The 13878-nt window shown below is 58.3% G+C and overlaps 1 protein-coding gene across 1 annotated transcript; it reads left to right on the top strand.

The window, feature by feature from the left end:
• Positions 1-6186: 6186 nt before the first annotated feature.
• On the top strand, positions 6187-11057 carry HRG_01072 (PIF1-like helicase domain-containing protein; the record flags this gene model as incomplete). The annotated part of the gene is made up of 13 exons (XM_044859543.1): positions 6187-6430; positions 6529-6762; positions 6816-6953; positions 7010-7643; positions 7751-7835; positions 7922-7982; positions 8191-8690; positions 8888-8979; positions 9041-9101; positions 9179-9431; positions 9520-9584; positions 9651-9918; positions 9985-11057. The coding sequence occupies 13 exons, from the start codon at positions 6187-6189 to the stop codon at positions 11055-11057; spliced, it is 3708 nt and encodes a 1235-aa protein (XP_044725943.1).
• Between the last annotated feature and the right edge of the window lie 2821 nt (positions 11058-13878).

Raw genomic sequence — 13878 nt, 5'->3', positions numbered from 1 at the left:
ATTAGGAGGCCGCAGGAGGACGACATCTAGCTCTTCAGGTAGGACCGGGAGCTCTTCAAATAGCCTGCCAACATTGCGAAGGAAGTGGACAACATGACCGCGATATTTATATTGAGCGCCACGTACCTGCAGGACCTTCACATGTACGTGAACTCTAGCAATGAGCATCTCCTCGACCATCGTTAGATCGGGTAGATCGCTCGGGACTTCCCAAAGTCAAGGTTGTTCGCAGCGCTAAAGAAGTAGGGCTCGTTGGGGCCTTTCTTCCTGTCTCGACTAATGCAGCGGCTGCAGATTTTCAAGCTATTTCGCTTCATATCGAACCAACGCTCCTGGCAGCGAATGCAACTATGCATCTTGTCGTCATTCAGGGCAGTATAGAACTCGCGCACAAGGGCTCGATCCCCTCACAAAGGGCAGGCAAGTCAAGGTCCCTGTAAAAGGCGGATCAACTATCTGATCGAACTGTCGCTCTTCAGGCTGTGGCCGTGGCCGGGGTTAATGTTGACTCGACGTGTATAGCGGCCGCGGCGACGACTCTGTGGCAGTAATGAAGGAGGGTACGAGGCGATTCCTTCGGTATAGGCGTGCCTTGCACAACAGAAGCCGATGGGAGAGTGCCTTGAGGAATTGGCGTTTCTGGAATCGGCGTGCCCAGAACTACTGTTGGCAGGCCAAGGGTAGGAGGGTGGGGAAGGTCCTCTACCGCGCTTGAGGTAGATGGCCCCGGCAGAGGTCTAGGCAGTCCCTGGAGTGCGGGCGCCAGGGCACGGCATAACGTAGATGTGGCAGGGGGTCGTAAGACTTGCACACACGCAGGCGTTGGCGCAGCCCGCCTTGGAGGCGTCAGGTTAGCTAGAGAATCGGTCCGTTTCGTGGCTCTGCGTGGCGATAGCCTCAAGGCGAAATTCCGCATTGCGGCAACGGCGGCTCGAGATTCGGTTACCCGTTCCTTTCGGCGTGCCCTACAGCTAGCACAGTCTCTTGTAAACTTCGTAGGGTCCTTGACGCTTCGAAATTCGACTTCGGGCAGGTCTTGCTTGCAGGTATGGCAATTCCGAACTGCCTGGGGTATGTCGTCCTCCATCTGGCCGTATATGTATCCACCTCTTACCCTTCAGACTGCTAGAAGAGACAGAATAACCGGAGAATCTTGGGAGGTGGGCTGGCTGCCGAGGTAATAGGTGAACCTATAAACCGTTAGTAACATGATTAGTTTGATAGATTGGGCAGAAAAGAGAAGCAGCCGCTATGTAGGTTAGTGTAAAGAGTGCCTAGCGACCCAGTAAATTGATGGCATGGATGGAAGAAAGGAAGAACTGGAAGCTCTTGGAGAGCCTGCCAAGCTGGCCAGTTACCTAGTCAACGCTCAGGGGTAATTTTTGCGGGCCTTCATTTGGTGACGTTATCGGCCGACCAATCCGCGCACGAGTTGAGCACAAGCCAGGCCAATTAGCCAATCAGAGGAGGTTTTATGCTCGAATCTTTCTGACTGAGTAGAACGCCCTTCGGGCTGAATTAACACGAGAGGAAGGCTCGCCAGCCGCGGCTCGCGCAAAGAAGCCTTTCGGAACGAAATTTGGCGACAAGAGAACCGGAGAAGAGTTGGCTACAGAGAGAGAGAGAGTTGGCGACAGTAGATAGGAGACAGGAAGAAGAGTGAGGTCGAGATACGAGACACGGCGAGAGACGTAGAGCATTATCGTGAGTGAAACCGAGACAGAGCGTCGGGGAGGCAGGCTAGGCCGCTGGAGGAGATTTTGTTTAAAAGGCGCAAACTCAAAGGGCGTGGAGAGACGGCAGGGTTGAAGAGAGATGTGAGTGGGTAATGCATGTCTGGGCGAGTGGAAGGCTCGGAAAATTTACATGTGCTACCGGTATAAGTCGTAGGTATAAACAGAATAAGGAGTATATTGGGGAAGTTTTGACTTGATCGTCTTCATGAAAAGGAGAACAAGAAGAGAAGAGAATGTGCTATTCGAGCCTTTGGCAGTTGATTTTGAGGATGATGAGACATGTTGTCATGTTGTATTGTTTCGTTTGATGCTTTAAAGTTTAGAGAATATTCTTGGGCGGACGTCGGGCGCGCAGTGGTCGGGAAGATATCGACGCGGGAGGTCTGATAGAGCCAGAGGCGGATGTGTCTTGGTGATTGACCTGTTCGGTGTCCGTCTCTGACTCTGCGGGGTCTTCCGGGGACAGAAAGGAGGAGGTATCGGATTTGGGGGAGTCTTGACCGTCACAGTCGGTGATTATGGTGGAAGTTTCGGGAGAAAGTCGCGGTCTCTTGGTTGGGGTTTGGTAGGGATCGGGCATTGACCGACTTGATGCCAGCATAAGGGGATCGACTGGGCCAGAAGCATGCGGCGTGGGGGAGGCGGGGCTTTGGGCGGCCTTGGGTTTCTTCGTAGAGGTAAACCTGGCCAACGCAACGCTATAGTCCGAGGGATTGCCGACCGCGCTCTTGGGTGTCGTCGGCAGTAGTTGTGTTGCAGAAGCCTGGTCGGACATGGCCTTGTCGTGGAAAGTCCACGTGTCGGGGACGACGATGAAGATATAGTCTTGGTCGAAAGCCGGGGCATGTTTCATGATCTGGTGATCCAGTAAGCCGGCGATTTTGCCCGTACAGGTGAAGAGAGCGTTCGACTGGAACTGGCTGTCGCGCCTCTCGGTCATCTTCTTGCATAGGAGGTCCAAGGATTAGCGTGAATGGGAAGATGACGAAAACTTGAAGGGCTGAAAGCCCTTGAAGGGGGTTTTGCCGGGAATCCCAGGACAAATAAAGGTGGAGAGCTGGACAAAGCCGCAGCAGCTCAGCTGGGTGTCGTCAAGGGCCGCAGCCGAGTTTCCATGCAGGAGGTCGCGGCCGGAGCCGATGACAGGTCCCATGAAGGAGACAATGGGTTGTATCGTTGGGAAAGTATCCACCGAGCTGAGGGTGCGAGTGACAATTCTATGGATATCGTCAGGGAGGGCAGTGGCGACAGAGAGATTTGGAGCATAGACTCACGGTTGGTAGCTGTGATCGCGGACTATAAGCGCGGGGACGGTGTATTCTGTGATGTTATCATCGTCCGACTCCAAGCCATCACGTCGCTCGATTTCCACGTCAGGGCAAAGGGATGAACACGGCCGACCATGAAGAACCATTGCTCGGTCCATTCCGAGGAGATTATCTGTTGGTTGTATATGGAAATATTAAGGCTGAAGAAGATGCAGGTCGATGGATTGCCAGTATCTGACCGGATTGCTGCATACTCCGGAGTCGACAGCCATGAGGGCGTGGGAAGGAAGACCCTCGCTAGGGTTTCTGCGTTGAGTCCTTTGACACGATGCTCATTCTGGTAGGCGAACCTAGCCGGGCAGCCGGGCTGGACAAAGGCCATCATGGACATGTCGGCGCCAGCATTTTTCTGGCTGTCAAGAGGTTGCCGCGGGGAGGACGAGGTATCGACGTTGAGCTGGGAGGCCGACATCGTGAGAACATGGCAGATGTAGTCACCGTGGAAGTGTAAATGAGGGGTTACGCAGAGTGGAGGTGGGCATCCTATAAAGCAGGTTTTCTTGCTGCTCGAAAGAGGGCTCGCGGCTAGGGTCGGGGAGACTTAAGAGTCAGAGAATGCTACCTAGATGATAGATCAGAAGCGGGGGGTATGCGGGAATGAGCTGGCGAGGTTCTTGAACAGTCTCGACCATCTGGTTCTATGGTCGTGAGTGAAGTAGGGAGCCGGGAGGTTGGAAGTTGAGTAGGGGTGATGGCTATGTCGCGAGAAGTTGGAGGTCGGCGAACAGTAAGGTTAGTGTGGGTAAGTCTGCGGAGAAAGAAAGTCCAGCAGTACCCTTCGGTGTCATCGTTGCATGGAGTAGATAGCAAAGGCGACAATAACGAATGAGAGTGAAGGAAAGAAAGAGGTTATGGTAGTATTGCAGGGGTCCCTTTTTGACGGTCGTCGGTAGTTGGATGGGCATTGCGTGCGGCTGAGCGAGGCGGGTGCCGACCGTGTCGAGTCCACTATTGGGACACGGTGAAGTCGGATATAGGGGACGAGCTGAGGAGGAGGATGCGAGTTGGTCACGAGAACTCTCAAGAGGGTTTGCAAGTCGAGACTCCGGTGGCTAGCGACTACAAGAGGACAGGCAGGGGGATCCTGGCTGTCGCTTTAGCATGAAGGCCGTTGATGCGACGTTGGTGGTGGCGAGGGAGCAAACCTAGCCGGGTAGTCCGGTTGCACGAGGGACACCGTGGACATGTTATCGCCGGCAGCCTTTTGGCTGTTGCTCGACGAGGTGGAGTGGCAGATATTGATGGAGCAACTGATGCGCAAGGTGGGTGGGAAGGCGTTGGAAGGGCCGGAGAGTATGGTTGGAAGTGTGCGGCGGGCGGTTGGCGCGGCCACCCCCATGTGCCGGAGGTCGGCAGTAGCCAGGGATTCGCTGGAGTGCGCAAAAGAGAGCACGGCGATGGAAGGGCCGCCTTTGGCAAAGCTGGGGTAGCAGGTCGCACGTGGAGACCAGCCGAGGGTCGGGACGGTGGACGCACATAGGGAGGGTAAATGGGGGATTACAAAGGGGTAGTAGTATTGCATCGCTTCGGTACCATAGGCAAGCATTATAAGGGAAGAAATGCCACGGCCATGAGAGTAGTGATCGTTAGGAAGCTTCCCACTGAAAGAAATAGTGTACGCCAAGAAGCGAGATTATCCAAGTGGAAGTGCTCCGGAGCCAAAACTTTCTAGCCTGTTGCCAATCCACGCTAGTCGACGTCGAGGAGGCAGTAGCATGGCGGACAGTCCTGCAGGGAAGCTAGGCGAGGCGGCCGCTCACCGTGGAGCCTGTTCGTTGTCAGTCGAGGATGGAGAAGAGGTAGGAACGGGGAGTGCCTGTTTCGGGGTGCGGAGATGATACAGGGCAACTCCGAGAAGGCACGGAGCACGGGAGACAAGGTTGGGGCGGTTCGGGAGATACAGATCAGTGGCGAATGAAGCATTAACGTTCCGGCTGATTCAGCCTAAGCAGTCTGCGGTCGAAGAAACCGCATGGAGAAAGCATGCAGGGCGATCGCAAAGTCACTGCCGAGAAGACCGCCGCGAGGCGGTTTGCGGTCAAGCAGAGCACGGAAGTCCCGTAATTTGGTCAGCAGCGGAAATTCCGCGCAACGTCAGTCACCGAGTCCGCTTCCGAGGTTCGTGTTGCCTACAGAACGTGGAGACCAGGGGCAGTGGGCTCTGACAGTCCGCCCTTCATCGGCCGTTTTTGCCCCAGGAGAGGGTCCTGAAGGTGACGGGCAGGGAGATAAGGCGGCGACCGGCGGTGTCCCGGGTGTTCGTTCGAAAAGGGACCGACGCTCCGACCTATCCAGCCCAAGGATACGACTTTCCAAGACCTAAGACGAACGGCGCAATTTGCAGCATCGATTGCATGGGGTTTGCCCAAGCCCGTCGGGGACCGGTTCGGCGGCCAAGGGCACAGGTGGGTGTGGACGATGGCGCAGCAGAGGCAGCGGACGGCTCGCTGCGCGGACAGAGGCAGTCCCGGAGGCGGGAGAAGAGAGCCCGTCTTCCTAGCCGGGATGGGCGCCCGATAAAACAGGTCCGAAGTGGAATCGGAAGGCATAGGAGACGGGAGCTGCAGGCCGAAGACCTGGCGAGTGTGCTGCGCTTTTTGGAGGAAGACTTTGCCTTGAAGGAGAGATTGTCTAACGATCAGACGTGGTGCACGCCAATACCGCTCGAGAGGAAGGTGTCGACGGTGCGAGACTTCTATCAGGCGTTCCACGATGCGAGCACGTTGCCGATACGGACCTGCATGGGTGCTACCGCAAGTGTACGAGAGGAGAGTTGAGGGAGATTACATGGGATCATTGGCTGTCAAGTTGCGTACCAAAGGGCGGCCGCTCACCATTTTCATGCCGGAGTTGCTTTCCTGAGGGCGAGTCCGTGTCGGTGTGCGCCGAGTGTGGCCGATGCCTGGCGCGCAGGAGCCTGTCGCCGGCGATCCACCTTCACAGTCGCCTTGGCTGCGAGCACATGTTCCCCGATGAGCTCGGGACTGACGCCGGTCGAAGAGAAGCTCATCTCGCTGAACTCATGTTACGGGTTTGTCACGAGATATAGCATTCCGGGCGGGCAGAGACAGAGCGTGAAGTATCCGAGGCATGTCAGGGCCACATCACAGTGTTTCCGAACAATGTGCAGGAGCTGGCCACCAAAGTGCTCCCGCACCCCTTTGCAAGCACTGGACGAGATCCACATCTCGTGGCAGGGCGCGGAGAAGCCGGCACCGAGCGACCTGTCGAGTCTCTTGTCGGTGAGGCGGCGGGTGGTCGAGAGGGCCCTTGTCTGGCTGAAGCGGAACAACCCCCACTACGCCGAGATCGAGATCGACGCGGCGGAGATGGAGAGCTGGGAGACTCGATACACGGGGTACCGTCGTCGGTGTGCGATCGTATGGAGCGGAACGAGCCGTCTGGGTGGGAGAGCGCGGACGGCGCACGTTGTGCCGCCCACGGAACGCGCCGTGGACGAGGAGGGCCGGTGGAGATCGAGGAGCTCTTCGCCCTGCTCAACCAAGGACAAGAAGCCGGCGGCCAGGGTGAAGGTCACGGGCCCAACGGAGAAGGCGCGGTTCGCGATGGAAGTGACGCCTGCCCCGACCAGAACGTTCCAGCGATCAACGAGGTGACGTCTTCTGGCATGTTCGCGCTCGACGGACCGCCAGACGTCGCGGACGTGGAGAAGCTGCAGTTTGCCTGTGACGCTGTTGGTGAAGGTGCCGACGACGGCCGTGCGGCCCGAGAGCGTGGGTCGGGTCCCTAGCCGGGGTTCGGGGCGTGGCGACGGTGGTTGTGAGCCATACATCCGGGTTTCGCGGGGGTGAGTTTACCGATTCCTTTGAGGCGTCCTTCTTTGCCAGGACGTTCCCGACCCTGTTCCCATTTGGCGTTGGGGACCAAGGCTGGTTGAAGAGACCATGGTCGACGCGGGAAGGTCACGGCCAACTTGCGAGGCAGGGCTGTCGAGGCAGAGGCGGCCGCGGAGACCCGTATCGTCTCGAAGCTTGAACCTTCAGGCGTGGGCCGAGATCGTGCTCCGGCGCCATGGTGGTCGATTTGCACTGCACCACATCTTCGCATTTCTCGTCTTCAACATGGGGGTGCGGTCGAGGAACCGCCGGGTCAGCATGTTGAGTGTGGGGAGGAAGAACTTCCGCAAGGTAGAGCGCATCGTGCGTTCGATGACCACAGAAAGGCTAGCGGCGGCGAGGGTCGAGTTGGAGAGCTCGGGTAAGACGACCGATGGTGACGTGAAGGAGCTTCTCAGGAGCCTCTCGCTTTACGGCCACCGGCAGCCCATGTCGAGAGAGGTCCGTCTCAATATGCGGCGGAAAATCCAGTCGCTCATCGTCGGATATGGCGTGCCGGCCATCTGGTTCACCATCAACCCGAACGACATTACGAACCCGGTGAAGCTGCGACTGGCGGCATACCGCACACGCGATCCCGACGCGGCCGAGGAGTTCTTAGAAGGCCTTGGGGATGCGTATAAGCGGGCACGGCTGGCGATATCGGATCCCATGAGCTCGGCCGTGTTCTTCCACCGCGAGATGAAGCTGTTCTTCGATCATTACGTGAAGGTCGGTGAAGAGTCGGTATTCGGGCGCATCGGCAAGTACTATGGCGCCGTGGAGACGAACGAACGAGGGCGCTTCATGTTCACGGCTTGCTCTGGCTGCACGGGAACGCGCATCTCAGCTCGATGCTTGCCGACATCCACGGGGAGGATCAGGCGGCGTATCGCGAGCGAATCGTCCGATACATCGATAGCGTCTTCTCAGAGGTAAGAATGCCTACCTAAGATGTGCCACCGGGAGCCTGAAGTACTCTTCTGATGGCCAAGTGGGGCCGGGTTGACGTGCAAGGCAGGATCTGGACCAGGAAAGTTTTTGCGCCGTGCAAGCGGAGCGATCTGTGACGGGCGGTATTGGTTCCTGCTGGACAACGCCGCGCAGTTCTCGGCCGCGTTTATCGAGGAGGCCAACTTCTGTGCCGGCGCGACGCAGGTGCACACGCATAGCCCGACCTGTGTGAAGTACTCCTTGGGCAAAGGAGGGCGGAAAGGGGACCTCTGCCGGTTCAAGGCGCCATGGAGGTTAGTCGACAAGACCGCCCTCACGGCAGACGGGGTGCTGCAGATCCGGAGGACACACAGCATGGTCAATCGATGGAACGAGGCTATTGCTGTCGGGCCCGGCACAACCATGATATTTCCTTCATTGCGACGCAGCGCAAGACAATGGCCCTCATCTATTATGTCACGAACTACGCGACCAAGGTGGAGGACCCGGTGTGGAAGCGTGTGGCGGCCGCGGCCGAGCTCCTGGCCACCTCAACAGGTGATGGCACGGCAAACGGAGGGCGGGACGGTGGCGGAGACGCTGCCACCGATGACCCTGTCAAGGGGAACAGGACGCGACAGTTCCTGATGAGAGTGGCGAACCGCGTGTTCACGGAGCGTCCGCTATCACAGGTCGAGGTCGTCGCTCACCTTCTCGGATATCCGGCCGAGTTCACCGACAGCAGCGCGTGGGCGTACCTGAACTGTTCTCTGCTGTACTGGGAAGTCTTTCGGCGATGGCGGCATCTCCGAGAAGCCAGTGGCGCTGCGGCTACGGATGACACCTTGGATGAGTCGGTCGTCGTCGAAGAAGAAGGCCTGAGAATCTCCCACGTCGAGGCGTACCAGCACCGGGAGAGCTGCTGAAAGGCCTATGCCTGTATGACTACATATCGATCGTCAGACTGAAACGCATCGGCAACGACGAGAGCTGGGCGGCTTGGGGGGAGATGTCTTTCGAGGATGGATGGGCGCCGGGACGACGCTGGGTTCAGGTGCTCAGGCGGCCGGGCAAGCACGCTACCGTCTGCCTCGACGGCTACCTGAGCAAGGACTTCACCTACGATGACGAGTCGTGCTACCGGAGGTGTGTATGGCAACTGCTCTGTCAGCGGGCATTATCGGAGAGGCTAACCCACCCCCTGAAGGGCAGCCGTGCAGCATCTTGCGCTGTTCGTGCCGTGGAGTCCTTCCTGGGCGAAGGAACAGGTGAGATCAACAGCATCTGGGCGCGGGCTCGAGACGCTATGGCCCCGAGAATATCATGTCTGGTCGACAACGTGCAGCTGCTTCGACGATCCGCCGAAGACGCAAAACGCGACGCCAAGCAATGGGCAGCCTCGTCCGGCGATGGCGACCCGACGGTCGCACACGTCGAGGAGGGTGGAGCAGGCGAGGCGGGCGCGGAGTCTGCAGCGACATATCAGCCCAACAGCATCGGAGACGCAACGCGGCTCATCGACGTCGTCCGAGGTGCAGTGGGAGCGAATCAGGTGACGGCCAAGTCGCCGGAGCTCATGGCAATGATACAGCAGCTCTGTCGGTTTCAGCATCGGCGCTGCGCTCGACGGCCGAGCTCGAGGCCACGGCGCTGATCGAACGAGGGAGAGGCGGTTAAGCATGCCAGGGCGGGTATTTTCCGGGGCCGCACTACCGCCGCAGGATCAGGTCAAGGCTATCAAGTCGCAGCAGGTAAGTGCCTCGAAGGAGAGGAGAGGATGATCCAGGGATACAAAGCACGCCCGCCGCCTGGGAAAGCGATCGCCGCGCAGCGTTGCGAAGGGTGATGACCGGTTTCGGGAGGACGAGGTCGAAATGACGATGGCCGACTCCGACGAGACCGCTATCGACGCAGGGGCGGGAATGGACGTTCAGTTTGGCCCATCAACCTCCTTCCTCGCGGCGGGCAAGGTGTTGGCAACACGGCTGACGCTGAACAAGAGGCAGTCCATCGCTTTTCTGATAATATGCCGCCAGCTCGATTTGATGCAGCAGACCGACGGGGCGATGCCTGCCAGCTGCGCCAGTTCGTCGGTGGCGAGGGCGGTACCGGCAAGTCGCGAATCATCGAGGCACTCGTCGAGCTGTTCAGTAAAAGAGCCTTTCGAATCGTCTGCTGATCACGGCGACGTCGGGGACTGCCGCGGCGCGGATCAACGGCATCACGATCCACCCGCCTGCGGGTTCACTAAAGACCAAGGGGCGGGGGCGCGAACATGGTCAAAGACCTTGACGGTGCGGCTGCCGAAACAGGCGGAGCGGTTCATCCACGGCCAGTCTCGAATGGATTGGCAGGAGAAGGATGTGCTCGTCATCGACGAGGTGAGCATGCTCGGGGCGCGGACGCTGCACGCCGTGAACGAGCGGCTTCGCCGGCTTCGCGGATCGCGGCAAGATTTCGGGGGGATCCCCATCGTCCTCTTCTGCGGAGATTTTCAGCAGTTCCGGCCGGTCCAAGAGAGGTCGATCGTCCTGCCTAGCGCGGCCATCTCGTGGGACGTAGACAACTCGTTCAAGGCCGAGCAGCGTCACCAGCACGACAAAGCGCACGCACTGTGGAAGAGGTTCACGACGGTCGTCATGCTGGACGAGCAGATGCGCGCCGCCGGCGACCCGGAGCTGCAGAGGCTGCTGAAGCGGATCCGTCTAGGCGTGCAGGATCGGACGGATCTAAACCTCCTCAACTCAAGGTGCTACCGGGAGGGAAGGCGGATCCCTTGGGAGACGGGCATCACCGTGGTGACGCCGCTCAATAGGAATCGGTGGAACCTGAACATGGAGGCGAGCCTGGCGTTCCGGGTCCAGCAGCGGTCGACGATGCGCATTTTCATCTCCGAGCACAAGTGGAAGGAGGAGCTGCCGACGGAGGAAGAGGCGATCATGATACTCAACCAGGGCGACGATAGCGCGATCCCGGTGCCGGCCGTCTTCATGTTCGTGGCCGGGATGCCCATCGTCGTGAACCACAACACCCACCAGGGGCTGAAGCTAGTGAACGGCGCGAGCTACTCGGCGGTGGAGGTCATTGTCGACAAGGCGTACCCGGGGCATCGGATCTCGGCCGATATGACGATCCACTTCGGCCGCCGGCGGGGATCATTCTCGAATCGGAGACGACGAGATATCTCCACTTCGTCGGGATGCCGCCGGGCACGATCTTGTTGACACCCATGACCGTTAAGATACAGTGCCAGCGAAAAAGGCCGTGGCAACGCAACGACGTCAGCCGAAAGGGTTTGCCGTGCGCAGCAGCGTTCGCGTGCACGGACTACAAGGTGCAGGGCAAAACGCTGGAGCGCGTGGCCCTCGAGCTGCGAGGGACACGGACGACGAAGATGGATGGAACGGTGGTGCCTCGCAGTGCGACCCGTACGGCCTGTACGTGCAGCTATCGCGCTGCCGAACTCTAGACGGCATCATGCTCGTGTCCAAGGTGCGGGACAGAGACTTGGTGGGCAACCGGGTCCCCGAGGAGATGACTGCCGCACAGGCCAGGCTCGAGGTACTGAGCGAGAGGACCGTTGAGGAGGCGTTGCGCTGGCTGGACGGTGATGCTGAAGAGTCAAGGCGGCCGCGCTAGGTGACGCGATGAAGAGTTCGGCAGGCGGGAAGAGTCGGCAGGCGGCAGACAGGGTGGGAGGCGCCTAGTGGTGGGATAAGGCACGCGAAAAGGCAACAGAAGCCGGGGAAGGGCAGCGACCAACGAGGAGGGAGGCAAGGAGGACCAATCACAAGGGACCAATCAAGGGGCGGAGAACTTTGGGGGAGAGGGCGGGGTCTGCGGGGCACGTTAGACGAGGGAAGGCTCGCCAGCCGCGGCTCGCGCAAAGAGGCCTTTCGGAACGAAAGTTGGCGATGGCGACAGGAGAAAGTCGGGAGAGGAGAGAGTTGGCGACAGGAGATAGGAGACAGGGGAAGTGAGAGGAAGACAGGAAGAAGAGTGAGATAAGAGATATGAGATGGAGATCCGGCGAGAGACGTAGAGCATTATCGTGAGTGAAATCGAGACAGAGCGTCAGAGAGGCAGCCTAGGCCGCTGCAAGGAGATTTTGCTTTGCAAAGGCGCAAAGGGCGTGGAGAGGCGGCAGGGGTGAAGAGAGTTGTGGGTGGGTAATGCATGTGGGCGAGTGGAAGGCTCTGAGGATTTACAGGTGCTATAAGTGGTGGATATAAACAGAATAAGGAGTATATTGGAGAAGTTTTGACTGGATTGTCTTTGTGAAAAGGAGAGCAAGAGGAGAAGGAAATATCCCATTAGGCCTTTCGCACTTGAGTTTGAGGATGATGAAACATGTTCCTTGTCATGTTGTGTTGTTTCGTTCGTTGCTTTACAGAATATTCTTGGCGGATGTCGGGCGCGGTGCGGTCGGGAAGAGATTGACGCCGGAGGTCTGATAGGGCCAGAGGCGGATGTGGCTGGGTGATTGACTGGCTCGGTGTCCGTCTCTGAGTCTCCGGGGTCTTCGTGGGACAGAAGGGAGGAAGTGTCGGATTTGGCGGGGCCTCGACTATCACAGGCGGCGACTATGGTGGAAATTTCTGGAGAAAGTCGCGGTCTCTTGGTTGGGGTTTGGTCGGGATCGGGCAATGACCGCTTTGATGTCATCATAAGGATCGACTGACCTAGATGCAGGCGGCGTGGGGAGGCGCCGCTTGGGGCGGCATTGCGTTTTTGGTAGAGGTAAACCTGGCCAACGCATCGCTATAGTCCGAGGGTTGCCGACTGAGCCCTTGGGTGTCGTCGGCAGTAGCTGTGTCGCAGAAGCCTGGTTGGACATGGCCCTGTCAAGGAAAGTCCATGTATCGGGGACGACGATGAAGATATAGTCTTGCTCGAAGGCCGGGGCATGTGTCATGATCTGGTGATCGAGTAAGCCGGCGATTTTGCCCGTGCAGGTGAGGAGAGCGTTCGGCTGGAACTGGCTATCGCGCCTCTCGGTCATCTTCTTGCATAGGGAGGTCCAAGGATTGGCGTGAATGGGGAAGATGACGAAAAGTTGAAAGGGATGAAAGCCCTTGAAGGGTGTTTTGCCCGGAATCCCAGGACAGATAAAGGTCGAGAGCTGGACAAAGCCGCAACAGCTCAGCTGGTGTCGTCAAGGGCCGCAGCCGAGTTTCCATGCAGAAGGTCGCGGCCGGAACCGATGACAGGTCCCGTGAAGGAGACAATGGGTTGTATCGCTGGGAAGGCATCCGCCGAGCCGAGGGTGCGAGGGATGACTCTGTGGCCATCGTCAGAGATGGTAGTGGTGACGGAGGTCTGGAGCATACACCTACGGCTGGTAGCTGTGGTCGCGGACGATGAGAGCCGGGATGGTGTATTCTGTAATGTTGTCATCCTCCGACTCGAAGCTATCACGTCGCTCGATTTCCCACGTCAGGGCAAAGGGATGAACACGGCCGACCATAAAGAACCACTGCTCGGTCCATTCCGAGGATTATCTGTTGGTTGTATATGGAAATATTAAGGCTCAAGAAGATGCAGGTCGATGGATTGTCAGGATCTGACCGGATTGCTGCATACTCTGGAGTCGACAGCCATGAGGGCGTTGGAAGGAAGACCTCGCTAGGGTTTCTGCGTTGAGCCCTTTGACACGATGCTCATTCTGGTAGGCGAACCTAGACGGGCAGCCGGGCTGGACAAAGGCCATCATGGACATGTCGGCGCCAGCATTTTTCTGGCTGTCAAGAGGTTGCCGCGGGGAGGACGAGGTATCGACGTTGAGCTGGGAGGCCGACATCGTGAGAACATGGCAGATGTGGTCACCGTGGAAGTGTAAAGGAGGGTTAGGCAGAGTAGAGGTAGGCATCCTATAAAGCAGGTTTTCTTGCTGCTCGAAAGAGGGCTCGTGGCTCGGGTCGGGGAGACTTGAGAGTCAGTGAATGCTACCTAGGTGATAGATCAGAAGCGGGGGTATGCGGGAATGAGCTGGCGAGGTTCTCGAGCAGTCTCGACCATCTGGTTCTGTGGTCGTGAGTGAAGTAG

This window comes from Hirsutella rhossiliensis (genome assembly GCF_020360975.1).
Source record: "Hirsutella rhossiliensis strain HR02 chromosome Unknown scaffold00001, whole genome shotgun sequence".
Taxonomy (NCBI): Eukaryota; Fungi; Ascomycota; class Sordariomycetes; order Hypocreales; family Ophiocordycipitaceae; genus Hirsutella; species Hirsutella rhossiliensis.
This window is presented reverse-complemented; position numbering and strand designations above follow the sequence as displayed.